Raw genomic sequence first — 15,161 nt, forward strand, 5'->3', positions numbered from 1 at the left:
CCCTGCAAACAGTACATGCTCAATTCATATTAATAATGATGATGATGATGATCTGGCACCCCTTGGGGAAAATAAGAGGCAATAGGATTGTAACAATGCCCAAGAACAGTGTCCTTCACATCCAAGTACTCAGCAGCAATGATTTGGTGATAATTTCCAGCATAACTAAGAGTAAGAAATTGAATCCAGGCAACTGTGACTTAATTTTTTAAGGCCTAGGATGCCTCAGAAATAAACAGAAAACTGTAATTTCCAGGCCAAATCATAAAATCGAGTTGTCTGCCAGATCCCAGAAGCAGGGGTCATGGTCTCTGGGGGAAGAGAATTTTCCTGCTGAACATGTTTCTCAGGGCCCGTTTCATGTCCTTATTCCTCAGTAGATGAAGGGGTTCAGCATGGAGGTGACCGCTGAATACATCAGAGATGCTATGAAGCCCTGTCGGGATGCGTGGGTAGGCATAAAGCTGAAGTAGACCCCAAAGCCAGTACTAATAATAATAATAATAATGTTGGTATTTGTTAAGCGCTTACTATGTGCAGAGCACTGTTCTAAGCGCTGGGGTAGACACAGGGGAATAGGTTGTCCCACGTGGGGCTCCCAGTCTTAATCCCCATTTTACAGATGAGGTAACTGAGGCCCAGAGAAGTGAAGTGACTTGCCCACAGTCACACAGCAGACAAGTGGCAGAGCTGGGATTTGAACTCATGACTATAGAACAAAGAAGCCATGGACAGGTGAGAGTCACAGGTGGAGAAAGTTTTCCACCTTCCCCCCTTAGATGGGATTCTCAATATGGTGAAGATAATGCAAGTGTAAGAGAACAGGACACCGGTGAGTGGAGCTAACCCAATCACTACTGCAGCGACAAACACCGCCACTTCATTGATCAGGATGTTGGAACAGGAAAGCTTTAGGATGTGGTAAAGTTCACAGAAGAAGTGAAGGACTTCACGGTTGGAACAAAAGGATAGGCGAACCACCAATAGGGTGTGTGTCGGGGCATGGAGGGAACTGATGAGCCAGGACCCAGCAAGGACCAGGCCACAGAGCCTTGGGCTCATGATGGTGGTGTAGTGAAGTGGGTGGCATATGGCCACGTAGCGGTCATAAGCCATCCCAGTAAGGAGAAAGTGGTCCAGACTTATGAACAGAATGAAGAAATACATTTGCACCAGGCAGGCAGCGTAGGTTATGGATTTGCTAGGGGTCTGGATGTTGACCAGCATCTTAGGGACCGTGGTGGACAGGAAGCAGACGTCGGCCAGGGAGAGGTTGGTGAGGAAGAAGTACATGGGGGTGTGCAGGTGCGGGTCAGAGACGATGACCAGGATGATGATGAGCAGGCTCCCCAGGACCCCGAGCAGGTACATCCAAAGGAACAGCAGGAAGAGGAGCTGCCGCTGCTCCACCTGGTTGGACATCCCCAGGAGGAGGAATTCTGAGATGCTGGTTTGGTTTCCCCTCTCCATGGGGCTGGAGGATCTGCTGGGGGAGATGTGGCAGGAGAATGGGATAGTGGAGCAATCACATCCTGGTTCAGGCTCAGTCTAGACTTTATGCAGTATAACGTGTGTGTGCCGGGACAGCACAAGGTAAACAGTGGAGAGACCCCTGCTGTTCGATTTCAGACATCTCCCCAGCTTTATTGGAAATGTGGTTGGGAGGGCTGGGGTCTGGCTGGAGTATTTTTTCATTTGAAATTCTCCCACTCACACTCTCCTGCTTTCCTGGGGTCCTGGGTTCACCCTTCCCGGGCCCATGTATGTGTCAGCACAAGGTGCAGTGGGTTCTATTTCTACCCATCCCCAGGCACAGCATTGGGCTCCCCTGGTCCGGCTACTCCTCATTCTCCATTGAACACCCTATCAGAGACTTGGAGCCCATCATCAGTGGCCCCTCAGGCTTCTCCTCACCGGATTGAACAATCCCAGTTTCTTCAGACACCCCATTCCCAGACACTTCTCCATCATCACTGCTCTCTCCTGAGCCTTCTCCAAGGAATCTCATCCCAATTCTCAGGCCAAGCCTACTCAGTAGAAAGGAGAAAAATTGTGCCTTGCTCATTTTTGTGCCAAAAGAATATTGCTGGGTCCTGTTGATGGATTTTACAGTGCTCCCAGCTACCCTGCACCCTACCCTTAGCTAATGCCCCCCAACTCCTTCCTTATGCCTTCTTTGTAAGTTTATTTTGCTTTCTTTTTAAGTCCAACACACTTGTTTCTGCAACGCTCATCCCACTCCTCGCTCCCAGTCTTGTTTGCCTTCCTGGTGTCTGGAGTTCCCATAAGAATGCGGGTTCTGGCATCTGCAGGGGGTGGTCCAATGGCTAGAGTAGTCTCCCCTCCACCCACCCAACAATTTCAGGAGTGAAGTCATATCTTTTTCAAGAGTGGAGGGTGGGCCATCCATGCGGCCGGGATCCCCATAAAAGGGAAGCTCCAGTCAGTGATGAGCCAGTGGCTGCCCAGGAGAGTCTTCTTCCTCTCTCCAACAGTGTGAAAGTAAAGCCCATAACCACCTAGAAAACACTGGGAAAGACTGCAGACACTTGTAATCTAGTAATCTTGATTGGAGAGGAGAGAATCTTGATAATTACCCCCTCCAAGTACTGTTTTATCTATTTGTTTTAATGTTGATAATTTGGGCAATTAAATCTGCAAATAGCTCTTATTTTGGATTGTAATTTACTGTTGTTCTTTTTCTTCTATGTGTCTCTCTTCCCTTACTTAGTGGGGTCAGGGTCCAGAGAACTGAGACCATGTCTTGTATTTTTCTTGAGGGCAGAGATTATGTCTGCCTACCCTCTTCTGCTGTGCTTTCCCAGGAACTTAGTACAGTCCTCTGCATACAAGGGTTCAATAAATACCAGTGATTAAATACCAGGGCTTAGTATGAGTTAAGTGCTCAACAATGACACTAGTATAATAATGGAAGTGGCTGTGAGGTGATTTCTGCTTTTAAATCCTCTAGAAACCCTTGATGAAGGTAAATGTATCCCCCTCTTCTCCCTGCTCTGGCAGGAACCCCCACCTAATTAACCCCTCCAAGGTCCAGACAGTAAACTCTTCCCCATCCCTGAACCCACTGTTAAGCCAAGGCATTCCCAGGTTTAAACACTGCAGGTTGAAATCCATGTCAGGGGGTATGAAGGAATTCTAGGTAGGCGATTAGAGCCATGGAACTCTGTTGGGAGGTTCTGGTCCACCTTGGCTGATCAATGCTGATCATACCCCCAGCCAAACTTTCTCCAGCCCCGCAGTCCTGAGAGCCAGCCCCTCTTCTGGAACAATCCTAGTATCCAGCAGTCTTCACCTGTGATGGCCCTTGACCAGTTAGGTCTTCAAAGCCATCTTGTCACTCCCAAGAGCGGTCTTACCCCACTTTCCCTGCAAATCCTCACCTTGCTTTGCCCCTGACTCTTTTTTTAAAAATGGTATTTGTCAAGTTCTTACTATTTGCCAGGCACTGTACTAAGCCCTGGGGTAGATGCAAGGCAATCAGGTTGACACAGTCCATGTACCACATGGGGCTCACGGTCATAATTCCCATTTTACAGATGAGGTAAGTGAGGCATGGAGAAGTTAAATGACTTGCCCAAGTCCCACAGCAGACAAGTAGCAGAGCTGGGAGTAGAGCCCAGGTCCTTCTGACTCCCAGGTGCTCTATCCACTAGGCCAAGCTGCTTCTCAAAATCTCACCCAGAATGGCTCAATGGAAAGAGCATAGCCTTGGGAGTTAGAGGTCATGGGTTCAAATTATGGCTCAGCCACTTGTCAGCTGTGTGACTTTGGGCAAGTCACTTAAATTCTCTGTGCCTCAGTTACCTCATCTGTAAATTGGGAATAAGACTGTGAGCCCCACGTGGGACAACCTGATTACCTTATATCCTCCCCAATGCTTAGAACAGTGCTTAGCACATAGTAAGCACTTAATAAATACCATCATCATCATCACTGCAATAGATACAAGTTAATCAGGTTGGACACAGTCCATGTCCCACATGGCTCTCTCAGTCAATCCCCATTTTACAGGGAAGGCACAGGGAAGTGAAGTGACTTGCCCAATGTCACACAGCAGACAAGTGGCGGGAGCTGGGATTAGAACCAAGGTCCTTCTGCCTCCCAGGTCCGTGCTCTATCCACTAGACCACAGTACTTCTCAAGATGTCACCCAGGAATGTTTGGTCTTAGATTCTTGTCTTACTAGAAAATTAGGGATGTTAGATGATGCATCCCTAACCATTAAGATGATATTAAGGAGAGTAACTGTTACCAGTGGGCCAGCGGGTCACTGGGTTCATGGTCCATGAGCTGCAGGATAAGTGATATCAGCAAGATAGTACATAAAGCCTGCATCGGATGGTGTAGGACAGACTGCTTGATCATCTCTGGAACTAATTATTCATTCTTGGAAGAGTCCTCCAGAAACCCACTTTTTGCATCATCCAAAGGAGGAACTTCCCCTTCAGGATTCCCGCATACAGTCATCAAAGCTAACTAAGGATCTCTCCAAAATGGTTCACACATATGATTTTCAAAAGAAGGAGGAAGTAGGACTGTATGGCATCACCAGAAAATAAGTATTTCCTCTCCAGGATTCATTAAAAGGAGGGAGGGACTTCCTCGGAGTGCAGAGCAGCAACTGGTTTTAGAGGGGGTGCCTTAGAATAAAAAAGGAACAACTGGTTGCTGCAAAAGTGTGTGTCAGTTTGTGCCGGGCTGGTACACCTTGTTATGTGGGATCAGTGGGCTGTTTTAATAAAGAGTATCTGTTATGCACTGAGATCTTGGGGTATGGTGTCTTCAGTAATGGCTACCAAATGAGATAGAGAGTCTCCTGTTCCCTGAATAGGTCAATGAAAATAGTAATGATAATACTATCTGTGGTATTTGTTAAGTGCTTACTATGTGTCAAACACTGCACTAAGCACTGGAGTAGATGCAAGATCATCAGGTTGGACACAGTCCCTGTCCCAAACTGGGGTCATGTCTAAGAGAGAGAACAGTGATGTCATTTCCATTTTACAGGTGAGGACACTGAACCACAAAGAAGTGAAGTGATTTGCCTAAGGTCACACAGCAGGCAAGTGGCAGAGCTGGGATTGGAACACACATCCACTAGGCCATGTTGTTTCTCTGTGGTAACAGCAACCATCATACAGTTCTGCCACTGCTGGAGAGAGAATCAACCATTACTCCTGTTGGAGAAAGAATCCAGGACTGAATGAACAAGCAGTCATAGCATCCCATATGGTCTTGTGCTCTTGTGTTTCGTGCTTTCCTGCCAGAATCAAGTTCTACCCCTCTCAGACCAACCTCTGTACCCTGCGGAAGGGACAGGAGGGGAAAATGTATTGCGATCCTAAGATCAGCTGGACCAGGCTGTTTTTGTTGGAAGCCATGATGTTGAGTTGTTGTCTCAAGTTTAGCTGCCTGCCCCTTCTCCTTCAATCTTGAAAGTGAAGTAGTGAGGGATGTTCATTCAATAGTATTTACTGAGTGCTTACTATGTGCAGAGCACTGTACTAAGCACTTGGAATGTACAATTTGGCAACAGATAGAGACAATCTCTGCCCAGTGATGGGCTCAGTGTGGGGTAAGAGTCTCCTGCAGTTTAGAACACCCATACTACAATGCTCTGTGAACTAAAATGAGGAGGTTCTGAGAATGTTTCTGCCTGGACACTGAAGCCTAGGCATTTTCACTGAAGAGGACCAGCTGGGGTTGGCATGAGTTAAGCCGTTCAATTTCGGTCACAATGCTGAGATTTTTCCCAATTTTTCTGAAATCATTTGGGGCTGCCTGCAAACAGTTGGGACTTTCCCAACAGAATCAGAATGCATGATTGGTCCCCGTAAGATAGACCTTAGCCTGGAGCATGGAGGAAAAGCTGGTTCCTGGGATAGTAACATCACATTCTTACAAACCCTCCTGTCACTCCACCATGATGATCTCCTTTTGTTCTAGCCTCTTTCCCCAGCCCCATTCCCCTCTGCCCCCATCCTGGATGCCCTCTTTCATGAATCCTGTTTTTGCTCTCTGCTCCTCCTGCTCTGGAAGAACCAGCAGCAGATTCAAGTGGCCCGAAAACTGGGGCTGATCCAGAGCTCCCAGTAGGTGGTTATGATTATATGGGGAATTAGAGCCTCAAGCCACAGTCTGGACTTTCGTTGGAGATCAGACTCCCTCCTCTCCTTTCTCCCACCAGCCCCAGAGTGAGAGTTCCCAGAAAAAGGGTATCATTTGCAATGGGCAGATTTCTGGGAGCCAGGAAGGGGCCGTGGGGCTCTGGGCATCTCACTGGGCCTCAGGGTTCCTGACCCCTCAGGCAAAGAGAGCCATGGGACACCTTGGCGGGGCAATGCCTGAAGCTGTGGTGACTCCTCAACTTAGCTCACAGGGAGTTGGGGTGAAAGGAACAGCCTACTGAAACTGTAAATACTTGATATTTGGGGCCTAGACGGATTAGGTAATGAAGAGATTGTGAGAGTGGGAGCTCTGTGGTGGTAGATGGGCCTGAGAGCCCAAGGAATCTACCTTTAAGCCCTTCTTCCCCTCCCTCCTCTCTTCCGGGCAACGTCTAGCCAAATAGGTAGGCAGGAGGCAAATTTGGCCATGTGCGCAAGCAGTTCCCGGGCCACGGATTGTCCCCATTCTCCGCATCGTCCCTGGCCATCTGGGACCAGGAAGGGAAAGTGAAGATGTGGCTGCAGGAGGACAGTAAGCTTCTTGAAGGCAGGGATCGTGTCTACCAGCTCTGTAGTATTTTACTCTCCCAAGCACTTAGAACAGTGCAAAGCACATAGTAAGTTTTCAGTGAATACCATCGGTTGATTGATTCATTGGATAAATACTATTGATCGATTAATAGATTGAGGAAGAGCCTGGGTTGAGAGAATTGGAAGTTTTGCCAGAGACTTGACTGGAGCTGCAGAGAGAGTGTCTGGGGCTTGGTTGGGGGTTTGGGAGGGAGAAGATGGATCTGGCTATCTCTTTCAGTCAGCCTCACTCTTTGGGACTAAGACCCTTTCCTCATACACCCCCACACACTCCTCCTTTCATTTGGGAATCGTGCTGTAGGCTGGTTAGAGCAGACCTGCACAGGACTGAAGCGTCCAGTCAGCTCTTACCTGGAAAAACAATGTTGATCTCGTATTCTGGCCTGGGGGTACTCAGACAGTGCTGATGGGAGCAGGAACACGGATGGAGTCCTCACTCTTGTGGGGCCAGAAGGGGTGAAGCGGGCTCATGATAGAATTCTTTACAGTGAATCCCTGGACTTCTGGGCCATGATTCCCCAGCTCCTTGTTAGAGACAAAGACTCATTGTCAAATCTCCATCCCATGTCCTTGGAGACCCCAGTCTATTGAGGAAAATTTCAAATGACTGTTGTCCCCAATTGGAGATGATGAAATCTCACTAAGCACTTATGTAATTCCCAGGGTCCAGCTTTGTCCACCTTCCATCTACATTTGTGTCTTTTGTGCTCTAGCTTTTTCTCCAGCTTTTGCACTGTTTAATCTAAGCATGTTCACCACGTGAATGCGAGTGTGTGTGTGTTTGTAGGATGGTGTCTATGTGTGTGTGCATATTGTCCTCTCGCTCCCATTAGATTGTAAACTCCTTGAGGGCAGAGACCATAATTTATTATTTTGTAAGATAATGATTATCTGTCACCATCAAAGTTAGTTTGTTAAAAGCAACTCCTCGATCTTCAGGAACTCCTCACAGTGGACAGGAAATGTATCTTCCAATTCTGTTATATTGCACTTTCCCATGCACTTAGTATAATGCTCTGCACATAGTAAGCGCTCAATAAATACGATTGATTGATGGGCTGATTACAGTATATCAGGTTGTGTGTGTGTGTGGGTGTGTGTGTTAACCAGGCAACAACTCAATCTGGGCAATATGGACGGCCCCTAAAAGACTGCATCATGTGACATATGGATAAGATTTAGAAGCTTGTGTGACCAATGGTGGGACACAAAGGCTGAGGAGATTCAGAGTTGTGCTGACCACCACCAAACCGAGGGCTTTTATTCATCAGTGAAGAAGCCATACAGTACCTTCCACAGTATCACAGCACTGCCTAAGAGCCCAAGATAGCACCACCCCTTCCAGATAAGGAGAGAATTGTGTGGAGCGAGCAATGACCCTTCGGATATCTTTTGAACAACAGTTTCAACCACTCAAAAAGAGGTCTTGAAAAACTATAAAGACCTGACTGATATGTGAAGACATGTTCTTCATTTCACGTTTTGAGGAAATCACCAGTAGAGAATTACACTCCTGTGATAGCTATGGGAAGGATGTGATTTATTGCTCAGGTAGCTGCATGGGCTTTTCCAACATCATCATCATCATCATCTTCCTGGGTGTTTCATTCAACTTCAAAAGTTCCAGAGAATTGTCACAGGGTCTTGATTGCCCAGAAAGCTGTTTGCAAGAAAACAAAATTGTACATGACAAGAAGTATGTGATCTTTGAGATCTGGCTAAACTTTCTCAGAAAAATAAGCTTCAGGTGTACCTGCAAGTCAGAATCCTCAAGGGAAGACACTTTTCCTTTTGAATGTATTTCTCAGGGCCTCTTTCATGTTCTTGTTCCTCAGGCTGTAGATGAAGGGATTCACTGTGGGGATGACCACTGTGTACAGCACAGATGCTATCAAGCCCTTACTGAATGCTTGGGTAGATGCTGGAAAAAGGTAGGTCCCAAAAGTGGTGCTGTAGAATAAGGAGACCACGGACAGGTGAGAGCCACAGGTGCTGAAAGCTTTCCACCTTCCCCCTGCAGATGGGATTCTCAATATGGTGGAGATGATGCGAATGTAAGAGAACAGGAGGCCGATGAATGGAGGTAACGCAATCACTGTTGCAAAGACAAACACCATTGCTTTATTGATGATGATGCTAGAGCAGGAAAGCTTTAGGATCTGGTAAAGTTCACAGAAGAAGTGAAGAATTTCACGTTTGGAACAGAAGGATAAGCGAACCACCAATAGGGTGTGTGTCAGGGAATGGAGGGAACTGATGAGCCAGGACCCACCAGCCATCAGGGCACAGAGCCGTGGGCTCATCATGGTGGTGTAATGAAGTGGGTGGCATATGGCCACGTAGCGGTCATAAGCCATCCCGGTGAGGAGAAAGTGGTCCAGACTTCCGAACAGAATAAAGAAGTACATTTGCACCAAGCAGACAGCGAAGGATATGGATTTGTTGTGAGTCTGAATGTTGACCAGCATCTTGGGGACCGTGGTGGACAGGAAGCAGACATCAGCCAGGGAGAGGTTGGTGAGGAAGAAGTACATGGGGGTGTGCAGGTGCGGGTCAGAGATGACAGCCAGGATGATGAGCAGGCTCCCCAGAACCCCGAGCAAGTACAAACAGAGGAACAGCACGAAGAGGAGCTGCTGCTGCTCCATCCGGTCAGACAGTCCCAGGAGGAGGAATTCTGAGATGCCGGTTTGGTTTCCCCTCTCCATGGGCCGGAGGATCTGCTGGGGGAGATGTAGCAGGAGAATGTGATGGGGGAGCAATCACATTATGGTAAGAATCAGTCTAGGCTCTGATTCATCTTTGCATGCCTCAGAAAAGTCTGTCTATTGGTGCTCTGTTGTACAAGAGCTTACTTCAGTGCACTGCACACAGTAACTGCTCAATAAATTGATTGACTGATGAGCACTCTATCATTTTACTCCTCGTTATTCATCCACTCTCTTCTCCCAGTAACCCCCCACTTGCACTCTCCATTCCTTCAAAGCTCACCTTCACACAGTACTTAGTGCTTGTTTCTCCCACTTCTGATTCCTGGCTCGTGCCCTTCCTCCTGCTTGGAACTCCTTTGTCCTTCAAATCCACCAGACCACAGCTCTCCCTATCTTCCGATCCCTTCTGAAATCCCAACTTCTCCAGGAAGTCTTCCTCAGTGAATTTTCATTCTCCCCAGGTCCTATCTTCCTTTCTACCATCTTGGCACTTTTTCACTCACAACCTCTCTTCACATTTTTATGCCTAGAAATTCACTCAGTTGCATCTATTGAGGACTTACTGTGTGCAAGCGCTTGTACATGCTTGACTATTTGAGCACTTTTTTGTCCTATTTATCATTCATTTTATGTCATCTTTATTTTATTGTAAGCTTTCTCAGGACAAGGATCATGCCTTCTACCTCTATTGTATTCTCTTCTCACAGCAGATGCTCAAAAAATACTACTGATTGATATTTTTGGGAAGGTGTGGGATGGGAGGATGAGAATGGTCTGTCTAAGCAGTGGAAGGGTGCTTTGTGCTCAGCTATTTACTCCAGAAGGGAATGTGTCTGGTTGGGCTGGGGTCTGGTTGGGCAGTTTGTTCCTCTGAGATTCTTTTTTCACATCCCCCACCCTACCTGTCCTCTGACATCAGGCTTCTGTGGGAGGTGGGCCAGCACAGATTTTAGTGGGTTCTACCTCCCTATCCAGGTTTGGCATGGGATCCATCCTGTTTCCTCATCATAATTCATAGGCCCAAGGCCACGCATGTATTTTTGCGATGAAACCTATGCTTATTCATTCAATAGTATTTATTGAGCACTTACTATGTGCAGAGCACTGTACTAAGCACTTGGAACGTACAATTTGGCAACAGATAGAGACAATCCCTGCCCATTGATGGGCTTACAGTTTAATCGGGGGAGACAGACGAACAAAAACAAGACAACTTAATTGCAATAAATAGAATCAAGGGGATGTACACCTCATTAACAAAATAAATAAATAAATAGATACATAAATAAATAAATATCTTTTCAACAAAATGCCTAGAGCTCTGTGCTGAAAGATAGGGGATTACGCTGCTCACAGGTTCTTCCAGAAATCCCATTTGCCTATTTTCAGCCTCCAAATGCCTGCTTGACTTAAAGCGTTTTTCCCACAAGGCCACTGAACTGGGCAACTGTAAGCCAAGTGGTGTTAGCACCCGGTGAAGTCACTGTAGGCTGAGCTAATGGCAGTCAGGAATTGGGTCAGGGGCTGGGAGGAAGGATACACATTTTACTAAGAATAGGAAAGGGAAATCCACATCGGAGGAGCTGGGGTAGGGCCAAGTTTGAGGAGAATGCCATGGCAATTAAAGGCCCAGTTACTGAGCCCATGGATAACCGAGTAACCTTGAAACCCCCCTAAGAATATAGAAGTCTTGAACCTGGAAAGCAATAGACAAGGGAAAGATTTGTATGTATGGCTGGATTTCATTTTGTGTACCCTTGACCTAGTACGCTTATACTTTCAATAATTTATTTTGACTACTCTATTTGTACCCCTTTATATATCTGTCTCCCCTGATAGAGTATAAGCTCCTTGTGGCAAATACTTGGTTTTATACTTCCCAAGGGCTTAGGAGAGTACGTTGCGCCCAGTGAATGCTCAAAACATAGAATTCATCTATTACAGAGCTACCTACTGAACCTGACTGATGAGAAGCAGCGTGGCTCAGTGGAAAGAGCACGGGCTTTGGAGTTAGAGGTCATGGTTTCGAATCCCGGCTCTGCCACTTGTCAGCTGTGTGACTGTGGGCAAGTCACTTAACTTCTCTGTGGCTCAGTTACCTCATCTGTAAAATGGGGATTAAGACTGTGGGACAACCTGATTCCCCTGTGTCTACCCCAGCGCTTAGAACAGTGCTCTGCACATAGTAAGTGCTTAACAAATACCAACATTATTATTATTATGATCTGCTGACTCGTGGGCTAAATGGTCAGGTGAAGGGGTGGTGACAGTGGTGATCAAAAAATCCTGGTATCTCCCATCCTGACAGTTTTGGTGGTGAAACACCCTGCTTTGGGCAGGTTATTATTAGGCCTGGTGGGGACCAGGGGAGACTTTTTGGATTTTAGCCAAGAAACTCGCAGGGCAATACACCAAACTCACAGAGGGCACCACCAGCATAACCCCTTCAGATTGCATCCAGGATGATAGACAAAAATGCTATGGAAACCCAGCCCAGTCATCATTTGTCACCCTGTGGCCTGCAGATCCCGCTTAGAACAGAGCTCCCCTGGGTACCCAGTCTCTGGCACACTGGTCCCTGACTCCTGCTACATGCCTCCACCGACCTATGGCCCTCTCTGTCCTTTCTCCATCCCTTGCAGTGGGGGCTGCAGGAGAAGAAGCACTGCACACCGTCAGCTTGTTTCGCTAACTCCGTTGTATTGTATTCTCCCAAAGGTTCAGTAAAGTGCTCTTCACCAAGTAAACACTCAATAAATACAGTTGGTGATGATGATGATGAAGATGTGGACACAAGATCAAGTGGGCCAGCTGGCTTTAGTAAAAAAAGGGTCATTGTGACAGACATCATCCCACACTTGGAAGCCTTTCCCTTCTCTGTCAGTGATCTGAAAGCAAGGGTGGCTGGAATGTGTATCTTAGAACAGTGCTTTGCACATAGTAAGCTCTTAACAAATACCATTATTATTATTATTATCTATTTATATTAATGTCTGTCCCCCCCCCCACTAGACTGTAAGCTAGTTGTGGGCAGGGAATGTGTCCATTATATTGCTGTGCTGTACTTTCCCAAGTGCTTGGTACAGTGCCCTGCACACAGTAAGCACTCAATAAATATGATTGGTTGATAGATTGGTGTATGGTTGAAGTTTCCTGCATTTAGAACCCCCAGACTACAAGTCCCTGGGTGTTCTGTGACTTCAACTGAGCAGGCTCTGAGGGTGTTCCAACCCGAACATGGAAGGCTGGGTATTTCAAGTGAGGAAGAGCAGCTGCTCACACCCAGACTGGAGTGCCCAGCCCAGACATGTGGCTGTTGGTTTCTATCCTAAATGTGGTCAGTAACAAACAGCAGAGAGGGTCCAGCAATGGAAGAGCCTGTGGAGGCTCGGGGTCAGGACCCACACTCCAATGGAAAGTTAAGGGTGTTCTGCCCCTCCGCCAGAGACATGCCCTCCTCCCAGCCCCCTCCCCAGCCCCTGGCCATCAGGGACGGGGGTCATGGCTCCACTCCCAACCCGGCAGACCTGGCCACTGTGGCCATCACCAGGGTGATGAGACCACTGACCCCACTCTCAGGATGCCCCAATCCTGAGGCTTCCCATTAAGAAGTCCTGATATCAGAATAGTGTGAAGGCTGAAGTTCTCCTGTCAGGGGTGGTTAATGGTGCAGTTGCCCTTGTGGGCTGGCTCGGAGGGGAATGTACCTTACCTGAGCAGGTAGTCTTGGAGCCAGTCAGGCAATGTACATTGCATATGCCATATGCCGCCTCTATACCTTCGGGGGATGAGCTTTATGGTGGGGAACTCCTCCTAGGACAATTGATGTGACCAAGTGGGAAGAGGGATGCAGGACTGCGGGGTTCTGGGCAGGAGCACTGCGTCCTCACTCACAGGGGCAGGAAAGGGGCTCAAGGCAGGACTATTTGCAAGAATCTCTGGGCCTTTGGGACCCACACTTCATAGTTCCCTGAGCTCCTTGTTAGAGACAAACAAACACTCAGCTTCTGTTTTCTGTCCTGGCCCCTCTTGGCTCTCCTGAGGGAGATATCTGGAGATGATAATTAAATCTTACTGGGGACAGTTTAGCTTGGCTTAGTGGAAAGAGCATGGACTTAGTGGAAAGAGGTCATGGGTCCTAATCCCAGCTCTACCACTTAGCTGTGCGACTTTGGGCAAGTCACTTAACTTCTCTGTGCCTCAGTTACCTCATCTGTAAAATGGGGATTAAGACTGTGAACCCCATATGGGACAACCTGATTACCTTGTATCTACCCTAGTGCTTAGAACAGTACTTGGCACATAGTAAGCACTTAACAAATATTCATTCAATCATATTTATTGAGCACTTACTGTGTGCATAGCACTGTACTAAGCACTTGAAATGTACAATTTGGCATCAGATAGAGAAAATCCCTGCCCAACAATGGCATTATTCCTTCTAGACTGTAAGCTTGGTGTGGGCAGGGATTGTCTCTCTTTATTGCTGAATTGTACTTTCCAAGTGCTTAGTACAGTGCTCTGCACACAGTAAGGGCTCAATAAATGATTGATTGAATGAATGAATGAATCTCCTGGGCTCCCCTGGACAGCCGTCCCTGTCGCTCAGTGATTATATCCCCCAGGCCGACTCCTGAGAATCACTCAGCACAGACCAAGGGACAACCATGACCAGTCTCCTCACCCCTCTGAGGAGAGGTAGAATAAGCCGGGAATCTACCTAGAATCCTTCACTGCATTACCACTGTAACCTCTGCCCAGGAGAGAGTGAGCCTTGGGCAGCATTCTTATTTAACAATCTGAGAAATACCATTGCTGTTTCAGGACAATGGTGCCCAGATCCCAGAATTCTGTCTCTGATAGTGTCTCCCTCCCCCTGTCCCGGAAGCACACCGTTGGCTTTCTTGGGATGTACCTTCTATCATTATTAGTGCTCCCTCCAGTGACCTTCCAAGAATGGATGCCTTCCTAATCCTTTCCTGAACCTTCCACTAACTCTCTTGTCTTGTCTTATGCTGTTGAGTCATCTTTAAACCATTGTGACACCACGGGCACATCTCTCCCAGAACGCCCTACTCTCCAACAGCAATCGTTCTGGTAGTGGATCCAGAGTTTTCTTGGGAAAAATCCGGAAGTGGTTTACCATTGCCGCCTTGCAAGCAGTAAACTCTAGTTTCTGCCCTCGACTCTCTCCCATGCTGCTGCTGCCCAGCACGGGTGAGTTTTGACTTGTAGCAGAATGCCTTCCACTCGCTAGCCACTGGCCAAGCTAGGAATGGAATGGATAGGCCTCTGCTTGACTCTCCCTCCCAAAGCTGAGACTGGTAGAGTCCTGGAAACTCTCCAGGTGTGACCCTGAGAGGGGCCACTATCCCTCACTTTTCCATAAGTCCATAACATCCATAAATTTAGTAAAAATCCTATTTGAACCTGTTTGATTTCTGCCTGAATTTCTTACATTTCCTTTTGTTTGGCTTGACTCTTCCACCAGCGAGTGTCATTAGGTGTCCCCTCCTCCCCGTGGTGTGGGATTTGGTCAACAGTGAGTCTTTATTGCAGCTATCTCCGCCCTTCATTGACAATGACACTTCAACCATAACCCGACTTTCATTTTTTTCATCTTTTTTTGTCAATTTCCAGCCTTTTTCATTGTTTCCCCCTTTGACAAAAG

General features: G+C 47.2%; 2 protein-coding genes and 1 non-coding gene across 3 annotated transcripts; all 3 read right to left on the bottom strand.

Moving 5' to 3' along the window:
* Positions 1 to 373: 373 nt before the first annotated feature.
* On the bottom strand, positions 374 to 1,470 carry LOC100081731 (olfactory receptor 7C1-like). Its single transcript, XM_016225915.1, has 2 exons — positions 704 to 1,470; positions 374 to 488 (listed from the first exon to the last, which is right to left on the bottom strand). The coding sequence occupies exons 1-2, from the start codon at positions 1,468 to 1,470 to the stop codon at positions 374 to 376; spliced, it is 882 nt and encodes a 293-aa protein (XP_016081401.1).
* A 6,885-nt stretch (positions 1,471 to 8,355) lies between these two features.
* On the bottom strand, positions 8,356 to 9,487 carry LOC100081707 (olfactory receptor 24-like). Its single transcript, XM_001512415.6, has 2 exons — positions 8,533 to 9,487; positions 8,356 to 8,439 (listed from the first exon to the last, which is right to left on the bottom strand). Exon 1 carries the CDS (start codon positions 9,485 to 9,487, stop codon positions 8,549 to 8,551), a length of 939 nt encoding a protein of 312 aa, XP_001512465.3. The 3' UTR covers positions 8,356 to 8,439; positions 8,533 to 8,548.
* A 5,230-nt stretch (positions 9,488 to 14,717) lies between these two features.
* On the bottom strand, positions 14,718 to 14,855 carry LOC114806652. The gene has a single exon (XR_003754715.1). It is a non-coding gene; the product is annotated as a small nucleolar RNA SNORA7 (small nucleolar RNA).
* Positions 14,856 to 15,161: the final 306 nt, after the last annotated feature.

Source organism: Ornithorhynchus anatinus, chromosome X1, assembly GCF_004115215.2.
Source record: "Ornithorhynchus anatinus isolate Pmale09 chromosome X1, mOrnAna1.pri.v4, whole genome shotgun sequence".
NCBI classification, from domain to species: Eukaryota; Metazoa; Chordata; class Mammalia; order Monotremata; family Ornithorhynchidae; genus Ornithorhynchus; species Ornithorhynchus anatinus.